Source organism: Myripristis murdjan, chromosome 10 (assembly GCF_902150065.1).
Source record: "Myripristis murdjan chromosome 10, fMyrMur1.1, whole genome shotgun sequence".
Classification (NCBI taxonomy): Eukaryota; Metazoa; Chordata; class Actinopteri; order Holocentriformes; family Holocentridae; genus Myripristis; species Myripristis murdjan.
The window spans coordinates 10,937,831-10,964,887 of record NC_043989.1 but is presented as its reverse complement, the minus strand read 5'-3'; the positions used below and the strand labels follow the sequence as shown (position 1 = coordinate 10,964,887).

At 40.1% G+C, this 27,057-nt stretch overlaps 1 protein-coding gene across 1 annotated transcript; it reads right to left on the bottom strand.

The window, feature by feature from the left end:
- Positions 1-11,127: 11,127 nt before the first annotated feature.
- On the bottom strand, positions 11,128-13,924 carry hs3st1 (heparan sulfate (glucosamine) 3-O-sulfotransferase 1). Its single transcript, XM_030062845.1, has 2 exons — positions 13,754-13,924; positions 11,128-12,935 (listed from the first exon to the last, which is right to left on the bottom strand). The coding sequence occupies exon 2, from the start codon at positions 12,796-12,798 to the stop codon at positions 11,872-11,874; it is 927 nt and encodes a 308-aa protein (XP_029918705.1). The 5' UTR covers positions 12,799-12,935; positions 13,754-13,924; the 3' UTR covers positions 11,128-11,871.
- Between the last annotated feature and the right edge of the window lie 13,133 nt (positions 13,925-27,057).

Here is a 27,057-nt window from a genome sequence, read left to right as displayed (position 1 = left end):
AGACTAGAGGTGCTGTCTGTGTTATTTTATTGAATCTTCCTCTAAACAGCTGTTCAAGCAACTTCCCTTTGACTTGAGAACAGTCTGGCTTGGAGTTGACAGAGGTGAAATTCATAGCAGGTGCGGAAAACCAATTTTTGAAACATTATGGGTCTATAGTGACCTGGATTGCACCTAATCTCTGCTTTGTTGACATCTTGACAAATTACATTTTATTAAAGTAATCATGCACAGCGTCACAGCTTCTGCTGAATCCATAGTCTGGCTGCCTAGACAGGCTTAGGTTGGAGCCCTTGAAGACTGTTATCATTTGATTACAAGGCTTTTCAGTGTGAAGGAATTTTTCTTCTGTCTTTTGTCTATAGAGACTGTTTCAGAGAGAAGAAATTATGTTTTTCCCCTCACTGGGTGACTTTCTGTGTGAAATCTTAAAAGTTGGGGAAACTTCAGGGAGGAGAGTAAAGGAGTATTGATTTGAAGGCTGAGCCCACATGGGACACTAAGGTGCTAAGAGCCTTCAGAGTGGATGTGGGATCACTCTTTCTTCCCCCCCTACCCCACCCCCCTCCCCCCCACCACCCCCAAAACTCTTCCTCCCTTCCCTCTACACACACACACTGTTCCAGGGATGCGCACTGCAACAACCTTACAAGTGCATCTCACGCACACTCCCATGTAGGAGGCAGGTTACACATACACATAGGTGAGAATGGGTCTCACATCATCTTATTAAATAAGTGGTGGGTTAGACAGGCCCTATATGGTGAAATGGAGCAGTGAGGAAGACTTATATGCACTGCCTCCTCTGCAGTGTTGGTGAACCGCCAGCGTCACCATAAGCAGTCAGTCAATAGGCTGACTCAACAGTGTGTGAAATTAAGAGGGAAATAGAAGTAGACAGACATTAAGCCGCTCTCCCACTCCCCTTCACCCTCAGACGCCAGACAGTGGCTAATGCACCCCCCAGAGCCCCCACACACTGCTATCACACACCAGCAGCAGCACTACAGTTCCACTTCTTGTTGTTTGCTGCCACAAGACACAGAAAGCTACACTGACCTCCTTTGGCAGCATTTATGTAAATACGACATTGAGGACGGGTGCGAAGACTTTGAGTGTTTGACACGTCAGTTTATATGAGTTGCAGTTTTTATACAAGCTTCGGAGATCTGAAAGTAAACATCTCCGAGTGCTTTGCATACAGCAAATCATTTTATGTAACGTGAGGTAGCCTGGTATGCTTTTCAGGGCACATGGAAATCACAAAGCCCAAGGAAAATAAACAGTTTGTACCATCAAGATAAAACATCAAAATTACTGACACCCTAAGGAGATTAAAAAAAAAAAAAAAAAAAAACAGCTAAGCAATATCAAAGCCATCCATAAACTATACATAATGGTGTGACTGAAATTCACATAGCTAAGATGGTGCTCCAATAACACCAGACATCTATTGTTGAATGTCCACTGGGAGGATGTTTAGAATATCTCACAATCGTCTTTCTAGCTCCTTGATATGTTAATATGGGCCTTGTTTTTCAGTTAGAAACAAAATCCTTTCTGCTGAGAGCCTCATTTTGTCAAAGCAGGGAGGAGTCACATTTCCATACGAAATGTCTGGGTTAGAATGAGACTACTATTAAGGAAATTCTGAACAGTAGCTTAATGATAAAAAGGCAGTTGCCAAGGTAATATGCAAAACAGCCTCACTCTCTGTGAGCTGAACCATGAGAGCCACCTTCAAAATGGAAGCTGGTAAGTTCAACCAGGATCCTGCTGGCTGGAAACACTGACCTGGGCCTCTTGTCTTTTGAAAACATGTGAATCACTGGAATGATACAATATCTTATACAACATTTTGCAAGAAAACCTAAAATCTACTGAAACTACATCTGAAATCTTGATTTCACTCTGGCAGACAGCTAAAACATTAAAAACATGAGTTGTTTTGGCGAGGGAACGCTAGGCACATCTGCATCACCCTCAAAACACTCCCTCAGATCATTTTCATGTAACAGCTGGGAATTGTATAGTTTGAGAGAGATGCCACCCACAGCTTCCACTGTCCTCTGCTCTATCTGCCATTTTGTACAATGGAAATGTGCAGGTAAGCAGTGGGAGGGTGCAGAGGGCTGAGGAACATGGTTAACCTGAGCACATTAAATCAATTATATTGTCATCAACAAGGAGTAGATAATTATGCTTTAATCCCAAAGGGACGCTGAAACCACTAGAGGGAGCAACAATAAACAGAGTAATCAGAGTTGGGCATCAAGCAAGATTCAGATTTTCCTCTGGAGCATGAACAAGTCTCAACTAGGAAAGTGTTAGTGTGTCATTACTCATATTCTGTTTTCTTTTTTTTATGAAGTGAGAGTAAGCAGTGAAACACTGATAATGACATTAACAAATCCTTGTTCTCGTAAGTATTTCAAAGTAGACCCACACGTCTTTAGCGCTGAATAGCAATCCAAACACCTCCTTCAGTTAAATGTCTAGAAGTCTCTTTTTAATATGTTTTCTCAGTGCTTGATTTAAAGAATTTGGCATGATCCAGATCAGGGGGTTTTCAGACTGTTCCATGTTCCAGACCACCAAGCTGACTTTTTGAATTTGAAGTGATTTTATCCTCAGGACTTTGATGTGAAAAGATGTATTGGTTTGTGGCAAAGCAAAGATCCATAATATATTTTTTAGATAATATATTGTTAATATATCCATGTGTGTTGCTGGGCATGGTAAAACAGCTATGGCTTGAGACTCTGCTACTGAGAAATGTTTCAGCCGGCGTGTCAGGCTGCACCTGTCCCAGCTGACAGTGCCGATGAAATCTGTTCAAAAACAGAGCTGTTACACTTAAAGCCAGATTAATTAGCTCCAGTTGGATTCTCAGATCCAGATAAATTAGCCAGCGCTACTTCCTGTGAACTTGCTGTCACCTCAATATATTTACATCATGCCATGCTATTTTATGACAAATTCAACACTCCAGAGAAAAATGTATTTAAACTTGTTGTCAGATGATGACATTTTCACTGGTAGACAAGACAGTCGGCCATTTTGGCTGGGATTCATCGCCATGGATCGAATACATGTGGAAGGTTACGGATCTCAACTTTACATATTAAATTGTTCAGATGTCATGCTTGAACATTAACAACTAGATTCAACACGGTGAAATTAAAACATGATTTGAAGTGATAAAACAAAGAAATATTGTATTGCTATAAATTTAGCACTATAAAAAACTAAAAACTATGAATATAAAAAAATAATCTCTAATTTTATTTATATCATACCAATTTCTAGTGAATAAAATTGTATTGAAATTATATTACTTCTGATTTTTGCTTAAGACCCTCTGGAAACCCCTGAACGACCCCTACAGGGCTTCTCAGACCGCACTTTGAAAACTACTAATCTTAGGCTGACAAAGACACTGAAATGTTGTGACTTCGACCAACAAGATCCCAAACACAGTTTTCCTTCGATGAAAAGAACTTCTAAATATGGGTAGATGTTGCCTCTCTTCAGGTTATAGAGCAGACAGCATCCAGAATACAGTGCAGAGCGATTTTCTCTGGAGCATGCCATCCACATCAAGTATTTTTTTTTGCCCTTGCAATCTGATTCTGGTCATTCCTTTTATCGAAAGCAGCTGGCTGAGGATAGAATATAATTGGATAACCAAGGCTAAGGGAAGACAATGTCTGTAGAGACTCTTCAGATAGATATTGACCAAAGGGGAAAAAGCTGATGGAATTTCATTGACCTATGGCAAACTGCACCATGTTACACAACCAGATCAATGTCCTCTCTCCGTCTTTTCTACACTCACCTCTCTCTGGGGGACTTTTAATGCTCAAACTTGTTCTTGCTGGGAACCGAGAGGCAGAGCACTAAAAAACGTTGACAGATGTGTGAGAAAGTGCTCAGAGCCTCCTCAGGATTGTTGATAGGTGCGTTTGATCTATAAGATTGAAAGACTGCGAGCCAGGCTTTTCGGCTGCTGTTGTATATTCATCTTTTCACTTCACAGAGAATGTAGGAAACAGGAAGATTGTGTGATGTGGTGGATCCTGCGAGTGAGGGTGAATTTTTGCATGTGTTTCTCTTTCTCTCAGAGAATTTTTGTATTCATGCTGGTGATGCTCTGCCAAGGTCAGTGGTTGGAAATATCTGGTTAACTCCCACTGGTTAAATTCCTGTTTCTGTGATTTTCATTGAGGGAAGAGCAGACAGATCAAAAGCCCCGACTTACAGCGTACACAACAAAGATGATCTCAGTGTTTCAAATTTGCTGAAGTGAGACACACGGTGGGTCTAAAGCCCATGAAAGCAACACAGTAGTTTGATGAGTCAGTCTTTCATAAAGAGCTTTGCCCTACTTGTTGGATCAATCAGCTCTTAAGAAGCTATAGGGAATTCAGGTTAGTGTATACGGTACTGTATATTTACAAAATAAATAAATAAAGCACCATCTGCTAAAAGTGAAACACAAGAAAAAAATGATAATGCAGTTTTTAACAGAAACACTGTTAATGCCATGCCAGAGCATTAGTTTGTAAAATTTCCAAAGAGCCATAGGCTTTAAATCTTTTGAATCTATTTTCCCTTTGTGAATAGAAAGGAAAAAACACCATTTCAAACTGAATATGACTCATGCTCAGCTCACAAAATCATAAACTATGCCTTGAAAGACACTGAAATAAATTTATGGTGATGACTTGCCAACAACAGCAATATTTTTTTTTTTTTTTTTTACAGATTGGGTAAGATGTTTCTATCACTAAAACTTTTAAATGGTCATGGGTCAATTAGTGAAAAGATTGCATTATCAATCTCCAGGTAAGAAGCAATACATCAACCTCGCAGGTCATTGGATTTCAAGACTCACGGGTGAAGGGATTTGGTCAATCATGAAACAAGCAATTGATTTTGCTCTCTTTATTTGGAGATCTTGGCGTGAGGCAGAGGGAAATTTTCCTCCCTGGGTACGCTGGTTGAATGTAATTTAGTCTTTTCACAGCAAGCAGACTTGCCACCTGTTTTCTATTTTCTTAGGTTGACATTTGGGGATATGAGGTGCTTTTGAGAAATGCTTGTCAAAAAAACAACAACTTTGCAAATGGATATATTGAACACAATGCAGTATGACGGGAAGAATGGAGGTCCAGTGAAACTGTGTTAGTGACTAAAGAAATGACCTTTATCCATCATCTGTCTGTGTTGTATTTGGACTGTGCCAAATTTAATTGCATAAGGAGGGAGCAATCTCCCTCTGAAAAATCCTTTGTATTTCCTCAGAATCCCTTAAGGAGGAGCCTCAGTTCAATCAGATTACTCTCACTACGCATGTTGTTTTTCATTGATCTCTAACTACAGTGTCCCAGCATGTGAGTACAGCACCATGACGTCAATATCAGTGCACAAGGCAACACATGGTTTCAATATGCCGCAAGTCTACTCTTTCCAATCAAGACCATGAAAAGAAAAAACAGAAGAATTTTCATTTGTGCTGTAATACAGTACTCGAGTGATCTCAGTTGTCATTCAGGTTTGATGTGAACCACATGCGGCATGTGCACACAAGACGTTTGTTACGTGTTTGAAAAGCTAACGGTATTATAATGTCTTCTGGGACAAGACTATGTTTTCTCCAAGTAGAGGAGCAGTGTAGTATAACTTGAGAATTGGCAGTGTCCAAATAAGCTCTGTAGTAATGTCAAGAACAAATGGAGCTATTTTAAACAACCCACTAACAGACCCAATTTAGAGTTATTCTAGGGTTTCAGTCTTTCGAGAGTGTCTGGGTTTGCAGCTCAGTGCTCAAAATTCCTGCTAAAAATCCATATGCTTTGGACCCACACAAACACATAATCCCACTCATACATGTGCTGAGATACACACTCACGAATGTACATGTGTACAGATCGTTTTGTGTCAAACCTTGTAATTCTAATATATCAGCTTTTCAGGAACTAAAAAAATCAGTCCACTTTACTTAATGGATTTTGAAAGGGTTACATAGGGCCAAGAAGTCAGAGAATTTTCCAGCAACTCACACAGGAGCGTGTAATGAAGTGGAAGCAAATGTAAAGCATGGAAAGTAAAGTGAATCAAGTAAGTAAAGGAAATTGCCAAAATTGAAGCTGTATGGTTTTGACTGGACAACAGTGATAGACATATCACGTGCACATACACATGCAGCCTAGCAATGCATGCTGTACACTCACTGACACTCTTAGATCCTTGTTTTTCTACCTTTGTGAAGACATTGTACTGATTTCCATTAATTTTTAAAGCCTTTCCCTAATCTTAACCATAACCAACACATGCCCAACCCAAACTCTTACCCTAACCTTAACCTAAACCTAATTCTAACCTTAAGGCAGGCTATACAGATTGACAATGGCGGGCACGTCGCTTTGTTTACTTATGTTAAGGATGAGGCTGAGGAAGGATAAAACTCCTCAGGTTCATAACCCACTTTTATATGTCTGTACTAAACCTATTGTTTTGATGTCAAATATAGACAAAAACATAAGCAATAGAGCAAAACGCTCCTCTATTTTGAGTCATGATGGTGCAAAAGAGTTGTTCTGAACTCCTGCAGCATTTCTAGGTTATATTATTTTGAGACTCGAGTGCCAGTCATCATTCTTTGCCACCTCATAAAAAGGTGGAACGACCTCCCATTTGAAACTGTCTTTAACCTTTAACCTGAAACCTAATTTTAGCCTGAACTCTAACCTGAACCAATAAGCCGGCAAAAATGTCCCAACTTTCCAAAAATGTCCCCACTCTGTTGGTTAAAAATGCACTCTGGTCCTCGCTATGTAGCACTTTTACACACACACGTGCACACACACACACACACACACACACACACAGAGGGAGTGAGGACTATCTGTAGGCCCAGTCATGCTTTGCACAGGCAGAGGTGTCTGGTAGCAGTGGGAGTTATCCTTGGCCATGGAGGCTTATTCCTCTGCCAAAGACGACCATGCCAGGGAATGACTGATAACAGAGCGCAGCGATGTCTGGCTCCCACAGCAACAGCACATGCACAGTCTGACAGAGATGAAGGAATGATGGGGATATGCATGCATACATCATGCAGCAAGGGCTGTGCCTTCTTTGCCTTTTAGTAATGACATATATTTTCGTTCCATTAGTTCTGAAAGGGTAAATAGGATTGAGAAAGCAGCCCACTCAGAGGTAAAAACCACATTTTGCTAATTTAATATTTGCTGTAAGTTATTTGTCGTGATGTCAAGTTGCAAAATGAAAATGCTCAAAGATGTAATGAACGTGGAGGGAAATTGATGATTTGTGTGATCTTGTGCATGAGAAAAAAATAACATTGAGTCATATTCTGTTGTATTTAATTAAGGTGATTCGATTTATTTAATCTTCTCATCTTCTGCTAAATTTGCTTTCTGTTTCTATGAGGAAATTGGAGGGGTCTTGAAATCCTGTACATTTGTTTGGTGTGTCAGGAGCGCCAAAACCTAATCTTTTTACAGGCCAAGATTTTTTTTCCTCCTCTTTTTTTTCTAAGAAAATCTTGAGCACCTAATCCACCAGCTGCTTCTCCCAAATTTCTGAATAGCTGCCGGATAGAGCAAGAACCCCATCTGAATAACATGCTGGAAAGTGGCGAGAGCATCACCCTGACACTGTTGGGATTGGGATGTGATGCCTGGGGAATACCATAGGAAAAATGTCTGCGCTTTTCTCTTAGATGCTTTAGATAAAGGCATCTACTTAATGGCATACTGAGTCAATGTATGGTGTCACCCAGGGAGAATATTTCAAGGCGATTCCATATTGGAGTAGTAAAATGAACTGATAACTGTATACTATAAGACACATTTGTTGTGATTTAGAGGACTTAAGATGTTCTCATGAAAATGCCTCTTAATGGTGAATTTGCTTGCTTTCAGTCACGTCCAACATGACCAGACAGCCTTTTTTTTTTATGATGAACTCTACTGATAGAGGTGAGTATATAATTACTTTGATCTAATGCTAGATTCACCGGCCTTTGAGTGAATCAAAGATGCCTGCTAAGGTTGCAGATAGAGAGGTTTCTGAGAATCTTTTCACTTTCTGGCTGTGTCCCGGTTTCAAGGTTGCCTCCTCCATAAAGAAGCAGCTTTATCTTTTGTTGGGGTATGTCACTGCTGAATATAGCTCGCTGCAAATGCAGTGCTAGTGTCATCAATTATTTTCAATGTTTCATCTCTTCTCCATCTATAGGGCTGTGGATGACACCGGCAGTCAGTAACACAAGCGATATAGAAAGCTGTTAGAGTGCTCACTGACCTGTCCGCTTGTTTACTGTAAAACAAAAGCAAGACAAAGGGGTTACGTCTCAAGATGTTTTGCTGGCTTGTATTTTTTCTGGTTTCCCTTTTTAATATAAAGCACTTTCACACTTTTTTTGAAAAGTGCTACACAAATAAAGTTTATTATTATCACTACTATTATTAAAGACAAGACAGATACCCATGCTAGAGAAACCTAAATATATAATCATATAATTCACTTATACTTACCATATTACTTAATGGACCTAATTATCACTTTTGCAAATCTGATTCATCCCAGTGGATTCCTCACCTTTACTCAGTAATTGGAATTGCATGAGTATATCCTTATGGTCATGAAACGTACTGATCACATAGTTACTGGTCAATTTTAAAATGTCAAAATCACCTATAAAATGAAGATCAGTGAAATCAAAGATTTCCATGCGACTAAAAAACTGATCTTAATAATAAAAATAGTCCGGATAAAAAAAGGAACAGTCATGTATGTAAATGTTTCATCCTTCCCTTTCTTCTTTTTCCCACAGGAACTCAAAGACTGCTTAAAACTCCCTTATTGATTTAGCTGAGCTAACCAATAGGCAGTGCGTGCGTGCATGTGTGTGTGCATGTGTGTATGCACGCGCATGCATATGCATGTGTGCGTGTGTGTGTTTGTGTGTCTGTGTTATTTCTGCAGGGCTTCACACATTGAGTGGACAAACAATCTATTCCAATTAAAGAGAGTTGCAGCCCTGGTAACGGCAGAAGGGGTTGTGCTCCATTGGATCACATCATCCTTTGAAAAGTCCAGAATGGATGATTGTGATTTGGAGGAAACACGCTCCTTCAGGAACAACTAGTGCGAGCTGGCAGCAAAGAAAGGGGGTGGCTTAAAGTTCTGCAGAAAGTTCCACAGTAAATGGTTTACGGAGGGGAGGAGGCATCAGGAGGAGGGAAAGGCAATTAATCCTGGTTGTAGCCCTGGTTTACCGCTCCTACTGCATATAGGGCGAGAAGGCAAATTAATGATGTGGCTGAGATTAATTAGGTGATGTTAAGGGAAATCTGACTGTAAAACTTCAGAGGGCTCCACAGCTGACTAGACTAATGGGGCGTTCATGAACTCTTAATAGATGCTTCTCTGATGTTCAATAACGTGTAAGCAGAACAGAGAGAGGGAGCTAGAAAAGTACAGACAGAAACAGAGGGGAACAGGGAGAGGTGTCGTCATCGCTGAAAGTCATTTCAGCATCAGAGGATTATGAAAAGCTGCATCGAGGAGCACCTGCACCAGCATGGACATAAGCATTTTTTCCCCCTGTTTTTAAAGATCTTTTATGGCACCCCTATTTGTACTTGAGACAGTGGAAGAGGCTCTGGGTTAGACGTCATAGTTACACTCATTAACTATGGCTTTTACATTATTCCCAGCTAAGCTTTCCTTTATCTGCCTCTTGCTCATAGATTAATTTGATGTCCTTTGTGTTGAGTGAAACAGTCGTTTACAGGTTTGGGACTGACTGAAATACACACACAGAATCCAGAGTCCTTGTTTGACCCAGAGAGGTGACACAAGGAAGGTTATTGCCTGCACGATACCGCAGTCTTGGATCTGAGTGGAACTGCATGCATTCTCCTGCACATTCCTCCAGATGTGATTGCTTTGAACACCATCTGGAAATTTGACACCTTCAAAGCAGCACAGCACCAAAAGCACAACATGCCAATTCTGTGCATTGCTACACATACCAGGAGACAAAAGCAACTGGCTCTTAATTTGTACAAACTTGTCATCTGTTTAAGGTTTCCTTCTCTCCTCCTTTACCCTGTGCCCACAAAGTGTCCACGTCTTCTCTCTTGATAGCTGTTGATATAATTACTCAACACTATCCATAAAAACATGTTAACTCGAAGCACCTCAGGGAACAGAACCCCTCCCCTCTCGGAGACAGACAGAGGAGAGAAAGAGACACACCAGAAAAATAAAAATAAAGAATGCTTTGGTCTCCATTTAGGGGCAATGAGGTTAACATTGTGTCTGCAGAGTCCCAATAAGCCTCTGAATAAATCTAGGCCACACTGACACATGAAACTGCTAGGTTTTGCAGCTTAATGTCTTTGAGACGGTGCTGCTGATGTTTTCAAAGTAGCAAATAAGATTTGAATAAATAATCCCTAAAAACTCTAAGATCACACCCTTAGGCATAAACAACTTCTCATTTGATTTCTCATGGTTTGAATTGTGCTTGAATTTGAGTTTACCTATCCACCCACTCTCAATTCACTTAATCCTAATCCTCATTTATGATATCAAAATTTACTCTGAATGTGTGTGTAAATTCACATTGACAATTACTCCAAACCATAAATGGGTGGAGCACAAGAAGCATCAGATAAACACAAAGTCATTACGCCCAGCAGCAGTTTCTCTGACAGCGCAACAGTATTTTCATAGATACCAACAGATGTTGCTGTCTGCACTTGATCATATACATGGAGGGTGGCTAAGCAGGAAATTCAAGACAGATACAACTGTAAACAGCCTCATCTCAACACTGTTTTTATGCATGTGGGATATCAGCCTGAACAAATGTTCAAAACATATTCACAGTGCCATCTTGTAATCCACAGAGAAGGGTTTAGTCTATAAACAGAAAAACGCTTCTGCCGGTTAACTGTTGGGTAGCAATCATGACTGGAATCACCTTATTTGCTTGTTAAGTTCTTAGATCACGTGCTCAAACAGTACAGACAGGCGATGAGTAAAAACAAGAAAAACAACAGGCAACTAAAAATAAAATACCTCTTTATTATGGTATTAATCCTTCACTTTTTTAAAAAAGTTATATTATATTTACAATACACCATAACAATCAGCAATACATGATGTGTAGGCCTACATAGCATGTATATAATACTTATTTGACTCTTACATAAAGAATTATTTGAGTAAGAAAATGAACAAATATGAATAGGAAGCCATGTGCCTGAAAGTGACTGAGAAAAAACGTAGCAGCAGGTAAAGGTCCTTCAGAACACAAAATGCAGTTAGACATTAATAATGTACAATTATATTATAAGCAGCGTGAACATGAGGGGATGACAATAATAAACTGATCAGTTACTTACCTGCATGTGACACATGAACTGACACAGTCTAACCTTTAAATATTATTATCTGCTTTGGACAGACAGACAGCAAACTAAAAAGCATAAGTGTGTGTTCCAAACTGTATAGAAATATAATAAAATTACATAAATGACTGGCAAAGCACCCGAAGAAAAGAAAAAAAAAAAACATGAATTTCTTAAGACACGCAATAACAGAGCATGTCATGAACCGAGGCATCCAGTGTGCCCTGATATTTGGCTCGTTCATACTGCTGCAACATTTTCACTAATACAAAAATAGATTTAGTGTGAATTTACAATAGCATTGTCTCTTTCTCTATTTTGTTAGTATGGAAAACAGGACAGTTATGGAAATCAACCCAACTTAAACAGGCTCTTATGCCTGAAGCAATTCTACAACAAGATATTGAGACGCAATCGCTCAGTTCCAGTTGAATGTTCGACCCACCAACTCAAAGAACCTCTTGTTGGGTTCATGAAAGAACTGGTAGAGTTTCTGCAGGATGGCGGGGGCAACGTGAGGGTGAGCCCTGCCTTTTGAATCATGTAAACACCGTTCTCTCCCGTGGTCTCTCAAACAGTAGAATCCCTTAGTCTTATTAAAGTAAAAGTTTGAAGCTTTTATCTGGGGTTCCAGCTGCAAGAACCGCTCCACCTTTTTCATCTCGGGGAAGGGGTCCCTGATCAACTCATCCCCATCCACAACATGGATGCTCTCCATCGGGAAGTAACGCAGCCAGTTTTGCATGTGCATGTAGTACAGGCTGCGATTGAGAGCTTTGTATCCCAGGTTGATTTCACCATCCTTGACCAGCACCGACTCAATGGGCTGGTAGCGCTTGTGCTTCTGGAGACGGTTGTAGAAGACCTGGGTGTAGTCCGAAAGCACCCGTTCAGTGGGGTCTCTCAGGATGAGCAGCAGCTTGATGTCGGGGTTCATCTGGTGGATGCGCTTGGGAACTTTGCTGGAGGTGAAGTAAGCTGGCGTTTTCTCTACTGTCAGCTGGTCCGGGAAGGCATAGGGCATCTGGCTGAGGTACCAGGGCAGGCCTTTCTGAAAATGGCTCTCCCAGTCAAAAAAGTGCACCTCGTTCTCTGCCGCTGCCACTGCACTGTGGAGGCTGAGCATCTCAATGAGCGCCCGCGTCCCACCCTTCCTCACCCCAATAATAATAATCTTGGGAAGCTGCTGGAGGGTCCCATTAGGGTGGCTGGTTGCCGTGGTGTCATTGGGAGCCATAGTGGATGCAGTGGGAGGTAAAGGGGGCCCCCCATCAGTCGTTGGCCTAGAAGGGATGGGAGGGGACTGCATTGCAAAAAGCAGCAGCCCAAAAAGTAAGGCTGCCATGAGGGAGGTCCTGACCCTGGAGGATTTCAGCCTGGCGAGAGCACCAAAACTGTATCCCTCATTGAAAGAAGAACTGCCTGAGGACAATGGTGCAGTTGAAAAGCGAAAAACTGCCTTGTCTCTGTCAGCAGCAGCAACTGCAGGAAAAACAAAAACCAAGTGGTATTAGAAGATACCTGGTGTAGGTACTGAAAATACTTGCAACTACATGATCAAACATCTATAAAACAGAATGCCTGTTAATTTAAAAATTCAATGGTTGAGAAAGCAATCTTAAATGTCAATGTAAATGAAGACAAAGAAAAGTTCCCAACTTTGAGGAGGCAATGTTTGCACAATGAAGCACTTAACAACATTGATGTAGTCATAAATAGTAAGCTGAGTAAACTCTAAAGTCCACTTAGTAATATCTAATCTCCACAAGGTGTACAACCTCCAGCAACATACAGCTTTGGGGGGAAAAAAAAAAAAAAAAGGTTGTAGACTGGTCTCACTATGGGACCAGTCTACGTTTCGTTTTCCCCTTAAAAAACACAAGTTATGTCACTGTGCAACTACCACAACGCATGCAGTGTATTTAAGTCATAATGGCTCACATGACCTTTAAATGATGTGTGTATCTTCTGATCCAACAAAAAAAGGATTTTATTTAATTCACTCTGAGCTGTGAAGAAATATACTTGGAGACATAATTACGGGGCAGGAGTGGTAGATAACAATGCAAATTTAAGAATAGAATAAAGCGAATACTATTGGTGTTATTTGGCACAAATGTGAATTAAGATTATAATTATACTAAAACACAAGCACTCAGAGAAAAGCAAAGCAGATCTGCACGCTTGGCGACTGTTTTGTTAGTCTGCATATATTTTTTAAACATGCCTAAAAAATGCATCAGCTGGCTTCCTTTCACTGCGTTCGCGGTTATGTGCGTAAAGTACCACAGATCTCCTACCTTTGAGCTATAATCGTCCACCCGACAGAGATTTCATTTCGTGCACGTTTGGACCGCCTCGGTAGAAAGCGCAAATACTTCCAACATAACAGGTTTAAGATCCAGCTCTGCGGTCTGATCCGTGCGCACAAAACTCGCCTCCAGCCAGGGCACAACTCCACCGGAGCGCCTCCTCCGTGTAGTGTCGGAAACCCGGACGATTCCCCCGATTTTGAGTGTCAGCTGTTGTGCGCCTACGCCTACATTACGCCTGCAGGGCCACTCCCCCTCTGATTCACTTTGTTGTAATGTTACCGTATTTGACAGAGAGATAACGCTGCCGCTCATGTGCGATCCAGAGGAGGACGAGTCTGGGCAAAGTGACCAAACTGACATCTAGGTATGGCACTCGTCACGTTTGGAGCGTGTCATCTCCCCTGCATTTGGCCAGTGCACAGGAGGAAAGAGTGTTAATGCGATTGTTAAAATGCAGCAAAAATCTCTTACTCTTAGATGTTTCAGAGCAGGTATTTACCAAGGACTCTGAAATGTTAAAATCAAGAAGCCCGAGTTGCTCTATACATAAATTTGTCACCCATAGAGAGCTGGTGGCCCCTTCTCAGGATTTAGATTGAAAAGGCTATTCACTAGAGACTACAGGAGTTCTCCCCTGACTCCTGGTGTGGGTGGCTTTCAAGGGAAATCAATGAAAGAGACAGGCCAGTTATTCATCCCTGTATTTCTTTCTCTCCTTCTTTCTTTCGTCCTCCCCTTCTTTCTTTTGTCCACAATGCAAGTGCATCTGTGGGTAGTCGCCTGGTCCAAGTTGCACAATCTCACCACCTGTTGAGCTGAATTTTTGGAAATGCGCAAAAGCCTTCCCATACCATTTCAACAGCCGTGGACCCAAATGTCACTTGAATCCACATTTCACATTTACGGATGTTGAATCAGAGCAGCTGACACGGTTGTGTTTCACAATTTCCTCTTAGTCGTGTGGGAATGAACATTTAGGATGGGAAAGTTTACATTCGAGAGTCACCTCAGAAAACTTGATGACTAAATAAGTGGTAGTGACACATTGTTAAAGCAGGTTACCTGCCAGTTGGCAGAGTTTGCCCTACCCAGAGAGTGACATCAGAAAAGCATGTGATCCTGTTTGATAAAGAAAGCATTTCTATTGAATTTAGCCCTGGACTGAGTAATAATCTATATCTCCAGCTCGGTTGTTTATTCACGCAAGAACAAGGAAGAGAAAATGTGAGAGTGTCAATACACATGAAGGGTTTGACTGCAAAACACACCTTTTATCAGTTGTTTTTTTCATTCAGTTATCTTTTAGCTGGAACTGGGTGGGAGAGCAAAATCTATTTCCCGTGCGGATGTTATGCCTTAAGCGTGGATAGCTTAAGGGCTTTGCAATTGAATATGGATGTATCTGATTTTACCCATGTTGCGAAAATTTCTGCTGTGTTAGTTTTTTAAGTGGAGGCCATTATACACATTAAAGCACCACTCTACATAATACTGTGGAGCCACAGGCGGGAGACTTGGTGCCACAGCAAAAGGTCACGTCTAAAGAACGGATCAAACCCACTTCTTAAATGCATCCATTTCCTATGGAGAATGCAGATGCGTGTACTTTGCCGTTTCACTGTACACATTTAAGTGCTGATATGGCCAACAGTTTTCCTGCACCGATATTTTATGTGCAGGTTAGCAATCCTCAGGTTTTTCCCTCCTCTCTCTTAAAATTGTGGATTCAGCAGAGTAGTGGAGCCAGAAAGTACAATATAATCCGACTTCCAGAATCATCAAAATCGTCCATCCTCAATAGCACATATTCACGCATCATAAATATGCCTCACTGCCACTCCAGTGGATTGCCCTCCCTTATCCTCAGGTCTTGCAAGTGAAACGGTGTAAAATAACAATAACCCCGCTGCATTTGGAAGTAATTTGCTGGTAGGTGTATAGTTACAGAGGATGATATGCATGAGTTATAAATGTAAGCACTGGTATAGCTAACTTCAATTCTTAAAATGTTAGAAACCCAAACTCGGGTGAAAGGCACTGCTTTGCCTTGTAAGTAGCTTTTACGAAGATGGAGACACGGAGAGTTTTAAATTAAGTTTTGTGCTTTACTCCGACAAGTCACTTTGTATTCTGATGCAAGTTTGACAAGCCTTGCAACTGTGCTACATGATCAGCATGCTTGACACTATGTTTCGTTAACACATGTTGACAGCATATTAAACTGCGTAGCAGAAACAGGTTTATCTGGCCCTGCAACGCATAGCAGATTTGTGTGCCCATGCAGTTCACTGTGATAATTATCTGCCACGCGACAAGCCATGGGTGGATACTGTACTGTAAAATCTACACCTTTGTTTACAGTTAACCTGCTCACACAATGAAAAAATATAACACACTAATGTCACTATACACCGTTGCACACTTTGCAGAGGATACTCAATATGACTCTGGTGTCTGGTAAATGATCCTTGTTGTCATGCACATTTGTATGAAATGAGCGTCTAGGAGGGGGGAAAAAAATAATGTTTGCGCAGTCTCAATTAGCACAGAATTGTATATTCATATTCAGGCTATCATCTCATTGCTGTGTAACTGATCATTATGCAGAAGTGAAGGTCTATGCTTAGACAATAACAAATAAATTTATGCCAGCTTCGTGCTCCAAATATTTCTGTTGAGGAAAGTAGCGCCCTGTGCTGATTATCTTCTTCACAGGCTGCTGAGGTAGGGCTCATGTAAGTGTTTAAATATACCCATAGGCTCTGTAACTGGTGAAAATTAAGCTGTTTTTCACATTCACCTTTCTCAATATTAGCTTTTGATACAGCACATAGCCATGTGTTAACACCCTTAGGCTATAAATGGTAATGTAATGTTCAGCTTCTGTTCTCTAAGTGAATATTTTCATGCATGAGATTTGAAATTGTAATATCTTTTAATGCTCATTCACTTCCATGTTATTTTAATTTTATTTTGGAAGAAGCAATATTGTGACTCCTTGTTTTTCAAAACACCCGAGGAGAAGCAACAGTCATATTTCTCCTAGATGTCTATAATTTCTATCACCTAATTACACAGTTTAATTATGGTCTATGGATCATCACACCACCCACACCCACAAATTGTACACTGCTGGCCATCAGGCTCCTTCTAGTATCAGCTTTTTAATGAAATTCTGTACTTTGTTCAGCAAGTTCATTGTATGGGTCGTTTCATTAGTGCAATTACTTATAGTGCTACAGTGCTGGATGATGACAACATGAAATGAATTTGTTGACCCGTCAGTGTGGTTTTAATTGGACTTGCTCATTGAGGCTACATGAGGAAACTTTACATGTGATGATTCGACTTACAAAGTAACAAAAATTTGTCCCTGTGTTTAAAGTCGCACATCCACCCTCTGCACTCTTCCTCCTGACCGTTCTGACAGAAACAAGGTAAACAAGTTGTTTTGGTTCTTACAGGGAAAGTTGGCATGTTCATTTAATGCCCCAGTGCAGTTGCTAGAGGAACTGGAATAAATGTTCTTATAATCTGCCGTAGAAAAACAACAGAGAAGCTGAAACGCTCAGTCTGTCCCTCTGAACCGAAGATGAGGGACTCTATGCAAAGCCAAAAACGGCAATGCTTAACAAATATTTAAAAGTCAAATATTTAAAAAGCCCATGCCTTAAATGTACGAAATTCTATTAAAAAAATGTAAAGGGCTTTAACCGTCTGACAGTGAGATTCATTCACAGAGCAGAGACTAGTGGGAGTCTCTGTGCTGCTTGCTCAAGGACACTTCAACAGCAATAATGTTTACACACACAGGGAAACCCAGTTCTTCTGGTTGAAGGGTGATCTGCCTGCTCATGATGCCACACAGCTGCCCTGGGGAGAGAAGGAGAGAGAAATAAATGAAAAAATACCAGTGAAAATGTAATTTCAGTGTAGATTCTGCATAGCAAGTCAGAGGCAGAGAGGTGAGAGGCCTATTTTTAACACTGAACAATAAACACTGTAAACACAGTGTATGGTTAGAAGGAAGGAGGATTGGGATGAAGTGCCAGAAAACGTTGACAGGCTGTACAACAGAATATGAATTACATTAGTGAAATCTCTGGATTAGCATAACAATCACATTAGCTTCTTCCATTCCACTGTCAAGCCACTTGTAAGCAAGGTTATTATAGTTTTGCATTTTTCATTTGTTTCTATTTTTATTTCATTTTGAGTTTTTGTTTTCAGTTTCAGTTTAGTTTTAATTAGTTTTAAAGCAGGTTCGCTGGTTTAGTTTAATTTTTATGTTTTGAAGATGTTTAATTTAGTTTAGTTTTTATTGGTTTCAGTGTTAGTCTATATTTGTCAGGGGTGGGATTAAAAAAAATAGAAAAAGTATTATGTAATAAAAACATCAAAACACTTAAAAAAGTATTCATTGAGGACACATGAACAAACAAATAAACTAACAGAGATGAAAACTAAAGACATTTTCTCTAAATTTTATTTTCTTTTTGGTTAATTTTGTAAACACACCACACATTTGCAGTTATCGTTTTTTGGGAAAGCTTCATTTACATTTTTATTTCAGTCAACGGATATGTTTTTCACATCTAGTTTTCATGATGTATTGTTAGTTTTCATTCATTGTAATATAATCTGGGTTGTAAGCAAACTGGAGAAAATAAAAATGTCACTTGCTATGTCTTAGTCATAGCTTTCCTGAAGACACACACAAGTCAGTGCAATAACTTTCTGTCACTTTCCAGGAAATTCGAGTGGATGGATTTAAAGTTTCCCATCAGCTTTTACAAGTCGGCGCGTCATCAGTGAAATCCCAGTTTCTGAAAACAAAGAGAGAGGGAGATGTTTGGGCAGCGTGGTCAAGCCCGGGCCTGCTCGCTGACGCGGCGCTGTGCTGCTAAGCCGAGGGAAAGTCAGACTGGTTTCACGCCGGAATGAGAGTGAATCACCTGGCTGTGACTCACCAGGGCTTCATCATTACACATCCATTTTGAAGGTACAGCTAACTTGCTTGCAATGCCATTGATTATTTTTTTATATATATCATATATCACGTCAATATTATTCATATACACCTTTTTTATTTACTGCTGGAATTCTGTCATGACACCCAATTGATAATACTGATATAAGACTGCACATTTATTACCACAGGTGGTAGTGGTATAAATATTTTCATTATTATATCATTATTATTTTTTAATAATCAACTGCTAAGTCAGCTAGTTAGTAATAGTAATAGTAGTATGTTTATTTCAGTGGTATTTTTCAAAACAGCTTGCTACTGTTAGTATTGGCTGGATGGGTTTTACTGGCCCTGGACATTTGTTTTAGATTTTTGCTAACCTGCAGCCTGAGTGCATAATTAGATTGGGAGCCCATACAGTGGGGGGGCTGCTAGTTTCATTTGATGGCAAGTAAACCTGTTATCCATTAGTTAAATACAGTTTTATAATGTGTTAAGCAAATAACCCTGTTTTAAATCACAGATCAGTGCAGAAAAATAAAATTTTGCAAAGAGGATGAAAAGGATGAATCTGATATGGAACATAACATAACACACGGAAGAGTGAAGGCTCCAATCATTTATGCATCTAACTAGCTTTAGAAAACAACAACAACAACAACAACAATAACACAAAACTATATTGTATGGAACAATTTCACATACATAATTAGTTCCAGTGCTCCACTGAAACTTCGGCATGCTTACACTGAGTGAAGTATGAAAGCTCTGTTTTTACAGTTGCCCTTTTAGATCAGCTGGAAATGATGTCGATGTCTTGTACATCCTTCTGCACACATTTCCATGTAATTCAGCATGACATATCTGAGATCTCTGGAAACCTTGGGATCTTGACAGGCATTTTAAAATAATTTTGTGTGGGTTTGAACAATTTTTGGCTGTGCAGCATGCATTTGTAATGATGGCTTCACTGGTGGGGCCAGCAGTGCAGAAGAGGTTAATTCTTGCACAGCCTATTGAGAGCAGAGACTGCCAGATATGTTACGGTTACCATGGCTACTTTAACAGTTGACTAATAAACTATAGATTTTGATTTGGATGACAAATGATCTAAGAATGCATAGTTATGTCTATGTCTTATGTCTTGATATATAGTTTTAGCTTTTCACTTTACCCTGCCTCGTAGTCTCTATCTGCACTCAGGAAAGGATCTGGACTGATGGATGGAGCCTCAACTTTGATAAAAGTTATTGCTCATTCTGGCTGAAAAACGCAGAAATGTGATATATTTTCCTTCTGAACGCATGCATTCACACAAACACTTTATTACAGTATCTGAGGAGAACAGGCAGTGTTTGTTTGCTTTAGCTTATTCACTCAGGTTTATTTTGTTCAAAGGATAATCCAGTATCTGCAATATTATTTTGTCTCCTCAGGCAAATCATTACCAATGAAGCAAATAGATCATTGAAATCAAATGAGCTAAAACAAATAAGCCTCTTTGTCTATATTTAAACACAAAAGGGAAGAGGAAACAGTAGCTCTGTAACGGTAAACATCATTATCAGTCATGAGCTGAAGTGCTGTACATAAGAGCATTTCCTTTTCCTGCACATACACACTTTCACAGAATGATGAGGATTACTTTTTATAACCAACAGTAAAGGCCAAGTTAAGCGAAACCCCTTTTTATCGGTAATTACTGTAGAATTTGGTGTAAGTGCCAGGTGCATATCCTTGGAAATGGCCTTCATTACCTGAGAAGCCTGCACACCATGGCTAAGAAGTGAGGATAATGACAGTCTGGGATCAACCCTGCCTTCTAACACCTTCCTCTTCCTCCACCACCGCTTCCTCCCCCTGCTTTCCCATCCTTCCTTTTTTAAAAGATGCTGTTCTCTCAGACAATGCAAAAGCTTGCCAAAGGGGGTTTTGATCATCCTGTGATGCACCGCTGTGTGACAGGCCTCAGACACAGATATTTAGTTTCCCACTCAAAGAACCTCAACTCAGGAGATTAGTGGGAAAACTTCTGACACAGCTCCAGCTGAAACATTTTACTACAGTGTGACCAGCCCGTACCTCTCTTTCCACCTCAAACCACAATCTGTGTGTTTGTATGTGCATGTAACAGCATGCCTTTGTGTGTGTGTGTGTGTGTGTGTGTGTGTGTGTGTGTGTGTGTGTGGTGTATACATGGATCTTTTTTCTGAAATGTTTTTCATCTTCTCTCATTTTTTGCTGGTGGTCACGTTTCCTCCTCAAAGTCAGGGCAAGGTTTGCCAGGATGTCTGAAGCAGCCGGCTTTGCCTATTTGAAAGCAAGTTTTCAAGGAACTGAAAAGGGGGATTATCCACCATTTGACAAGAAAAAATATTCCTGAAAATATCCACTTTAAGGCACCATAACATTCCCCAATCATAAGTAAAAAAAAGTCCAAATAACAGTTCATGCAAAAGTGTGTTGGGTGATCCCAGACATAACAAAAAAAACCCACAGATTTTATACAGTATCTCATATCTACTTCTGTTTGTTCAGTAAAAAAGAAAACTGCATATAACAATCTCATGGTGGCTGTGAAAATGAAGTGAACGACCTGCGAGAGACTCATCCGTAATAATTAAAGGAGTCAAGATGAATGTATGAAATGTACCTGGAAGAGAGAATTATTATTTTTTTACCACCCATATTCTTGGCAAGACCCAGACGTCCCTCCCACATCTAGACGTTACCACACTACACCCTTGCCTTGCCAACATTAATGATTTATAACCTAATGTCAAAACTTAACAACCCGGCTAGGTGGGCCAATCATGGCGCTCCTACCAGGAACATGGGTGGGGAGAAAAAAACTGTGTTACCTGATGCAACAATCCCCTGATGATCCAAGTGCTTTTTAGGAACAGAATAATTGAAGATCTTTGCTTAAAAATGAAATACCCACTCAGGGCTGTAGTGATAATTAATGAGGTGGGCATACAAGTAAGTAGAAGTCAGTAATACTTTACTAAGGAGGATGTGGGTGTACATACATACATATATATTTATATCTATATTTCAGTCATTATTGGGCTGGAAGGTGGCAATAGCCCGAGTATAGTCTGAAGTGCCACAGAAAGAGGTGGGTATGCTCTGCATACTTTTTGAAAAAATGGCAAAATGGGAAATTGCAAAAATACAAAACTGGCCACTAATTGAAAGTCGAAAACTGACATGGATTTCGGTACACTTCAAGTCCTGGCTGCTCTAGATTTTGGAATGATTCAGGGATGACGCTAAAGATGACATGACCGCACTTGTCAGGCTGAAGTCAGACCAGACTTTAAATTCTGCTGTGGATGTCTGTAGAAGAAAACTTGGAAATAACCGCTGCCGTACCATTAAAGAATTAGAGTAATTTTCATTTATGCACGTAAATCCCACTTAAATGAAGGAGCTTCTGTCCAAAGAAAACTTAGCCAAGACAGCACAATACATTTAGTCAGGCTGAAAAACTATAAAAAATATAAATTAGCTTGCACACACACATCTCAAGCTGGGATTCCTTTAAAACTTAATTTGGTGCCAGAGTAGCCAAATGAGCAAATAAAGAATTTTAAAATGTGATGAAACTTTGGCAAAGGGGCAGTTAAGCAAAGTAGAACACCAGATAACAGTTTTTATTTGAATTTATATGAAAATGATATTAACTAACTCCACAGGAGGCCATAAAACTGTATAACTCCTTGTGTTTCTGCATGGAGGGCAGCAGCAAACCGGACATGAGATCACTGTCACACACACACACACTGTGACATGATACAGTCACCTGTGTGCTTAATGTATGAATCATGTGCAATATCAATATCTCCTTTCCTTTAGGATATGGATTTTTTTTTCTCTCAGATAAGCGCAGTTGATTAAAAGGACCAGCCATACCATTACTCTACTCAGCTACTACTGTAAAAAACAGTAAAGGAAAATTATGTCCCAGTACCGGGCATCTGAGGCTATTGATTTAATTGCTTTTATTATGTTTCCTACTTTATCTTGATTTGTTTTACTAATGTATCTTATCATCTTATCAAAGGAGTTTTACATATGTTAGCCCTACTTGTGTTACTGATGTCTCTGTTTTACTAAGCAATCTCTGGCATTTCAATTTCCCTCAGGATGGATAATTTATATCTTATCTGAGGAAAAGCGGAAAAGAAAAAATAAATAAATCGGAAACTCCTAAAATAATAACCCCCACTAAACTTGAATCGCTGTGCTGTGAGTGGTATCAGGCACATGAAGTAATGATGATAAGCCATTTCACATTATAAGGCTTTGCTGTTTTCCTCTGGGTCATCAGATGGTATGATTTGATTATTATGCGGCATCGTCATGCTGGGTCTTGGGAAGGGCATGCCTCCGATACTGCTGGGGCTAGAGGTTTGGTTCCTGTTGAAGCTGATTGTGATAAAAAAAGAAAAAAATATATGCACTCATAGTACTGAAGGGCACAGGTAAAAGTCTTGCAATTCTTTCTTGATATTGATCCAACACAGATAGAGCAAGCTGCAGGGAGCTTTACCCAGATCCACCAATAGTACAATCTGCCCTCCGAATCAATACTCCTGAACTCATCTGTCTTCTTTTTTTACATTTATTGTGCATCAGTTTGCATGTGTGAATTTTAGCCCTATGCTTGTGTAGGCTCCAGACACAGTAATACAGCCTGTTCTGTTTTCTTTTTCTTTGCATATGTGCATGTTTTGTATGTGCGCACACTATAGGTTTAAATCACTTTTCCTTCATTTTGTTGTGAGAAATTTAGTCGAGAGCACAAATAACCTTGTAAAGTAATGAGAGAAGCTTTCTGCAATGAAGACGTCCTCTTTGTATTCCTCTGTCAGTCAGCCCTCACGTCAGCCAGTTAAGACTTTTTCTGCCGTTAAGGGGAACTGAGTCTTGAACTGACTGGCACTTGATCAGTATGACCCATAGGGTTAAAGAGGTATGTTGTTACATGCAAACAGAGATGGATTTCCATTCACTTGACTGTTTTGTGTTCCCTCAATACTTTATGCTCCGCCGGTCATTCCTGTCATTATGTCCCACCCATCAATCAATTCAATCCATCCATCTTTGAGCATCATCTCTGCCAGATAATTAAGTCTTTATCAGCGAAATCCCTCAGCTCTGTGTGTGACAGTGCATAACATCACAGTTGACAAGTAATGTGTTGACAACAGACACTTACAACGAGTATAAATCAGCACCGTCCCGATCATGCTAAACTGTCACAGCAACAAAACCGACGTCTTTTCTAAGAATACAACCTGCAAACATTTTCTACGCCGTCATTCACAAGATGAGAGATTAATTATTTTTAACATTTCTTTCTAACTTAGTGGATTATATCATCCCTACTTTACAGTAATAGCCACAAGACATCCCTATTACATGGCTTTCCACTTGCGATTTGGGTCAACGTCTCTTAATTGAAAGGTATTTTCTTGTATTTTGGGGTCCTGAGTAGCTCAGTGGAAAGTAACTGCCAGAGATGGGGATTAATTCACACTAATGCTACTTATGCTACTACTTATGCTAAAAATGTATCCAGATATAATGAGGGAAGGTACTTTGAAAACGTGTGTTAAATTACACTCCCAGGCAAGTGGAGCTTGCCTAGGAACTTAGTGTCAGTTTTAAAGGATACTGCCTAAATAAAACAAAAAGCTGTTTCTGTCTGTTAAAGCGATGTTACACACTGTGCAGTGATGGATTACGGCCTTGGACTGCCAACGACGTCTGTCAACGTAACGTTCATCATGGATTTTGACAGAGAAACTGAAAGGGATCCTATGAACAGCTAAAAGTAAAGTAACTCTAAATTATTTATTTCATGACATGATTCACCATTTAAACAAGGGCATGTGTTGCAACTGGGAGACAGTACTGTATAGAAATGAGAGGAAAAGTTGAGTAGAATCAGTTGGAATCAATAAGGTTCAACTTTATTTGAATGGAAACTTAAACAGGGAGAGAAAAAGACCGTGAAATGGGTGAAGTAGCTAAAGACAAGCAGAGGAGTTTTCTGCACTGCATGGTTGACTGTTACAGAAACCTCGATATGTTGCTTAGGTTGAGGTCTTTCCGAGGCACTGTTATACCCGTTTCAAAGAGCCTTGCTGTACACCTTGAGGGGACAGGGCAGGAATAGCACGTTGAATTGGCCAAATCTTGGAACAAATAGCATTGCCACTCACTGACCAGTTACTGGTCCAGTGAGGCCACTTGTAAAGGCCAGCTGTCATGCAGAGGTGTACTGAGAAAAGAGAGAAAATCAATGCTCATAATTGCTCCATAACAGTCCATGGAGGACGAGGGGAGATGTGGACATGGTTCACAGCAGCCAGACACACAGATACGCACACACACTCATGATGTATTGGTGAGGTTTACTGTTTTTTTTTGTTTTTCCCAGTTACTTTTTTCTACACACAACACAACCAATTCAATACAATCCCTGCCTTTCCATGAAACGAAAAACCAGCTGATTGAATAAATACAATTTCCCTTTAGGTTAAGTTGAAAGTTCTTTGTTACCACAGCCTGGGTTAATTTTTCACAGCAGTCAGTGCCACCAGTCACCCTGATTTACTTTGGAGCCAAAAGAAGTGGTATCCTAGCAACAGAAGCAGATATCCGTTAACTTTGCTGTGTGAGTGTGTGCGCGTGTGAGAGAGAGAGTGTTACGTATATAATGTGTGCGTGTTCATGCGCGCACATGTGCTTTTGTGTATCGTGTGCATGTGTATGTGTGTCTGGGTGCCGTCATGCATGTGTGCCTTTGTGCGTGTGTGTGTGAGTGTGAGTTTCTCTATAGAGACTTACTTCCACAGAATCCAAGTGTTGTTAAAATGCAAACCAGCATCTCACAACTAGCCGTAATGGCTCAGGATTTATTGGCATCCGGGAAAAAGCTGTTTACATAGTGCCCTCCGCTGTTACCAATGGCCATGATAATGCTGTCAGACAAGCCTTAGCAGCCTATTCCTCTGTCTCACCTCGCTTGATAGTGTTTACACTCTAACTTTTAAATGGGCTCCACCATCCTGATACAATCGTACAGCAAACCTGCCCTTAATTTGGACCCTGGTGCATGGAAGCTTGCTGATCCTTTTCAGAGATCTTGGAACTTGCTTAGTACAGACGATTTAAATCCACCGAGCAAGAGTTTCAAAATCAAATTTGCAACAACTGGATCTAATCAAGTGTAAAGAATAGATGGAAGAGGGACACAGTGTGTCATTCACCGGATTAAATTGAATTACTGAGCTACCCTTTGGAACCTCATATGTTTTCGGAGACCTCCCTTGACATTTTACATAACCATGCTTCAAACAGTCCTGTCAACAACCAAGTTTGCATGATTTTCACACATAGCTGCATCTTGAGTAATATTTATGTAAAACGGATAAGTACAGTGAGCCTGTAATTATTGCAAAATAATGCTAAATAAGCCCTGACAGCGTGGCACTGGGATCTCAATCACCGTGGAAGGGTTTATTTTGCAATAATGACTGGCTTGCTGTGCATTATCCCCATTATTGCCTGGTTACTTACCAAAGACATTAAATATTTGACAGAATAACATTGATTTAAAATTATTTTATTGCAAGCCATTATTTTATTGAAGCTTTCGCCATGGATATAGTTCAGCAGGGCTACAACCATATAAATCTCTCTATTGTGTCCATGGACTACACTGTTCAGATCTGTAACCATAGCAACGTTCCCAACTGTGATCATGTAAAGGTTTGCATTGTCAGAATAAATTAAAAGTAATAATAATCTTTCATGTTGCTAACTGCAATTACCTTAGTGTTTGTCATAACCAAGGTGTAACATCTTTCCAAGACAAGATATCGCTTGATAATTTGATAAGGAATCAACACAATCAACCTTCAGCAAATACGCAGAATGAAGTTTATGTGGTATAGTAACAGATTTTGACACAAAATCTATATCCCATTTATCATCTACAGAGCAGCTCCAGATTTCATCAATTCTTAAATTAAGTGGTTTTCCCTTGTAAAGATGATTCTCTGATAAAGATGTAAACACGTTCGGAAAACAACCAGAGGGCATTTCTGCTCACTGAGAACCAATCACGTGGCTCTCTCTCCTATACCGCTCCACTCCAACTCCCCTTCCCCATCACTGAGTTTGTCCTCATAATTGAAACTGCGTGGAGAAATGTGATTTCTGATAAAGTTAATCTTCATGGTGATTAAGCTCCTATAATCTCATAGATAGAAGGGATCACATGTTTGATGCCTCAGAT

Bases quoted from the DNA above. Each gene is read 5' to 3' on its own strand.
- hs3st1 (XM_030062845.1), bottom strand. From the start codon at position 12,798: ATGGCAGCCTTACTTTTTGGGCTGCTGCTTTTTGCAATGCAGTCCCCT.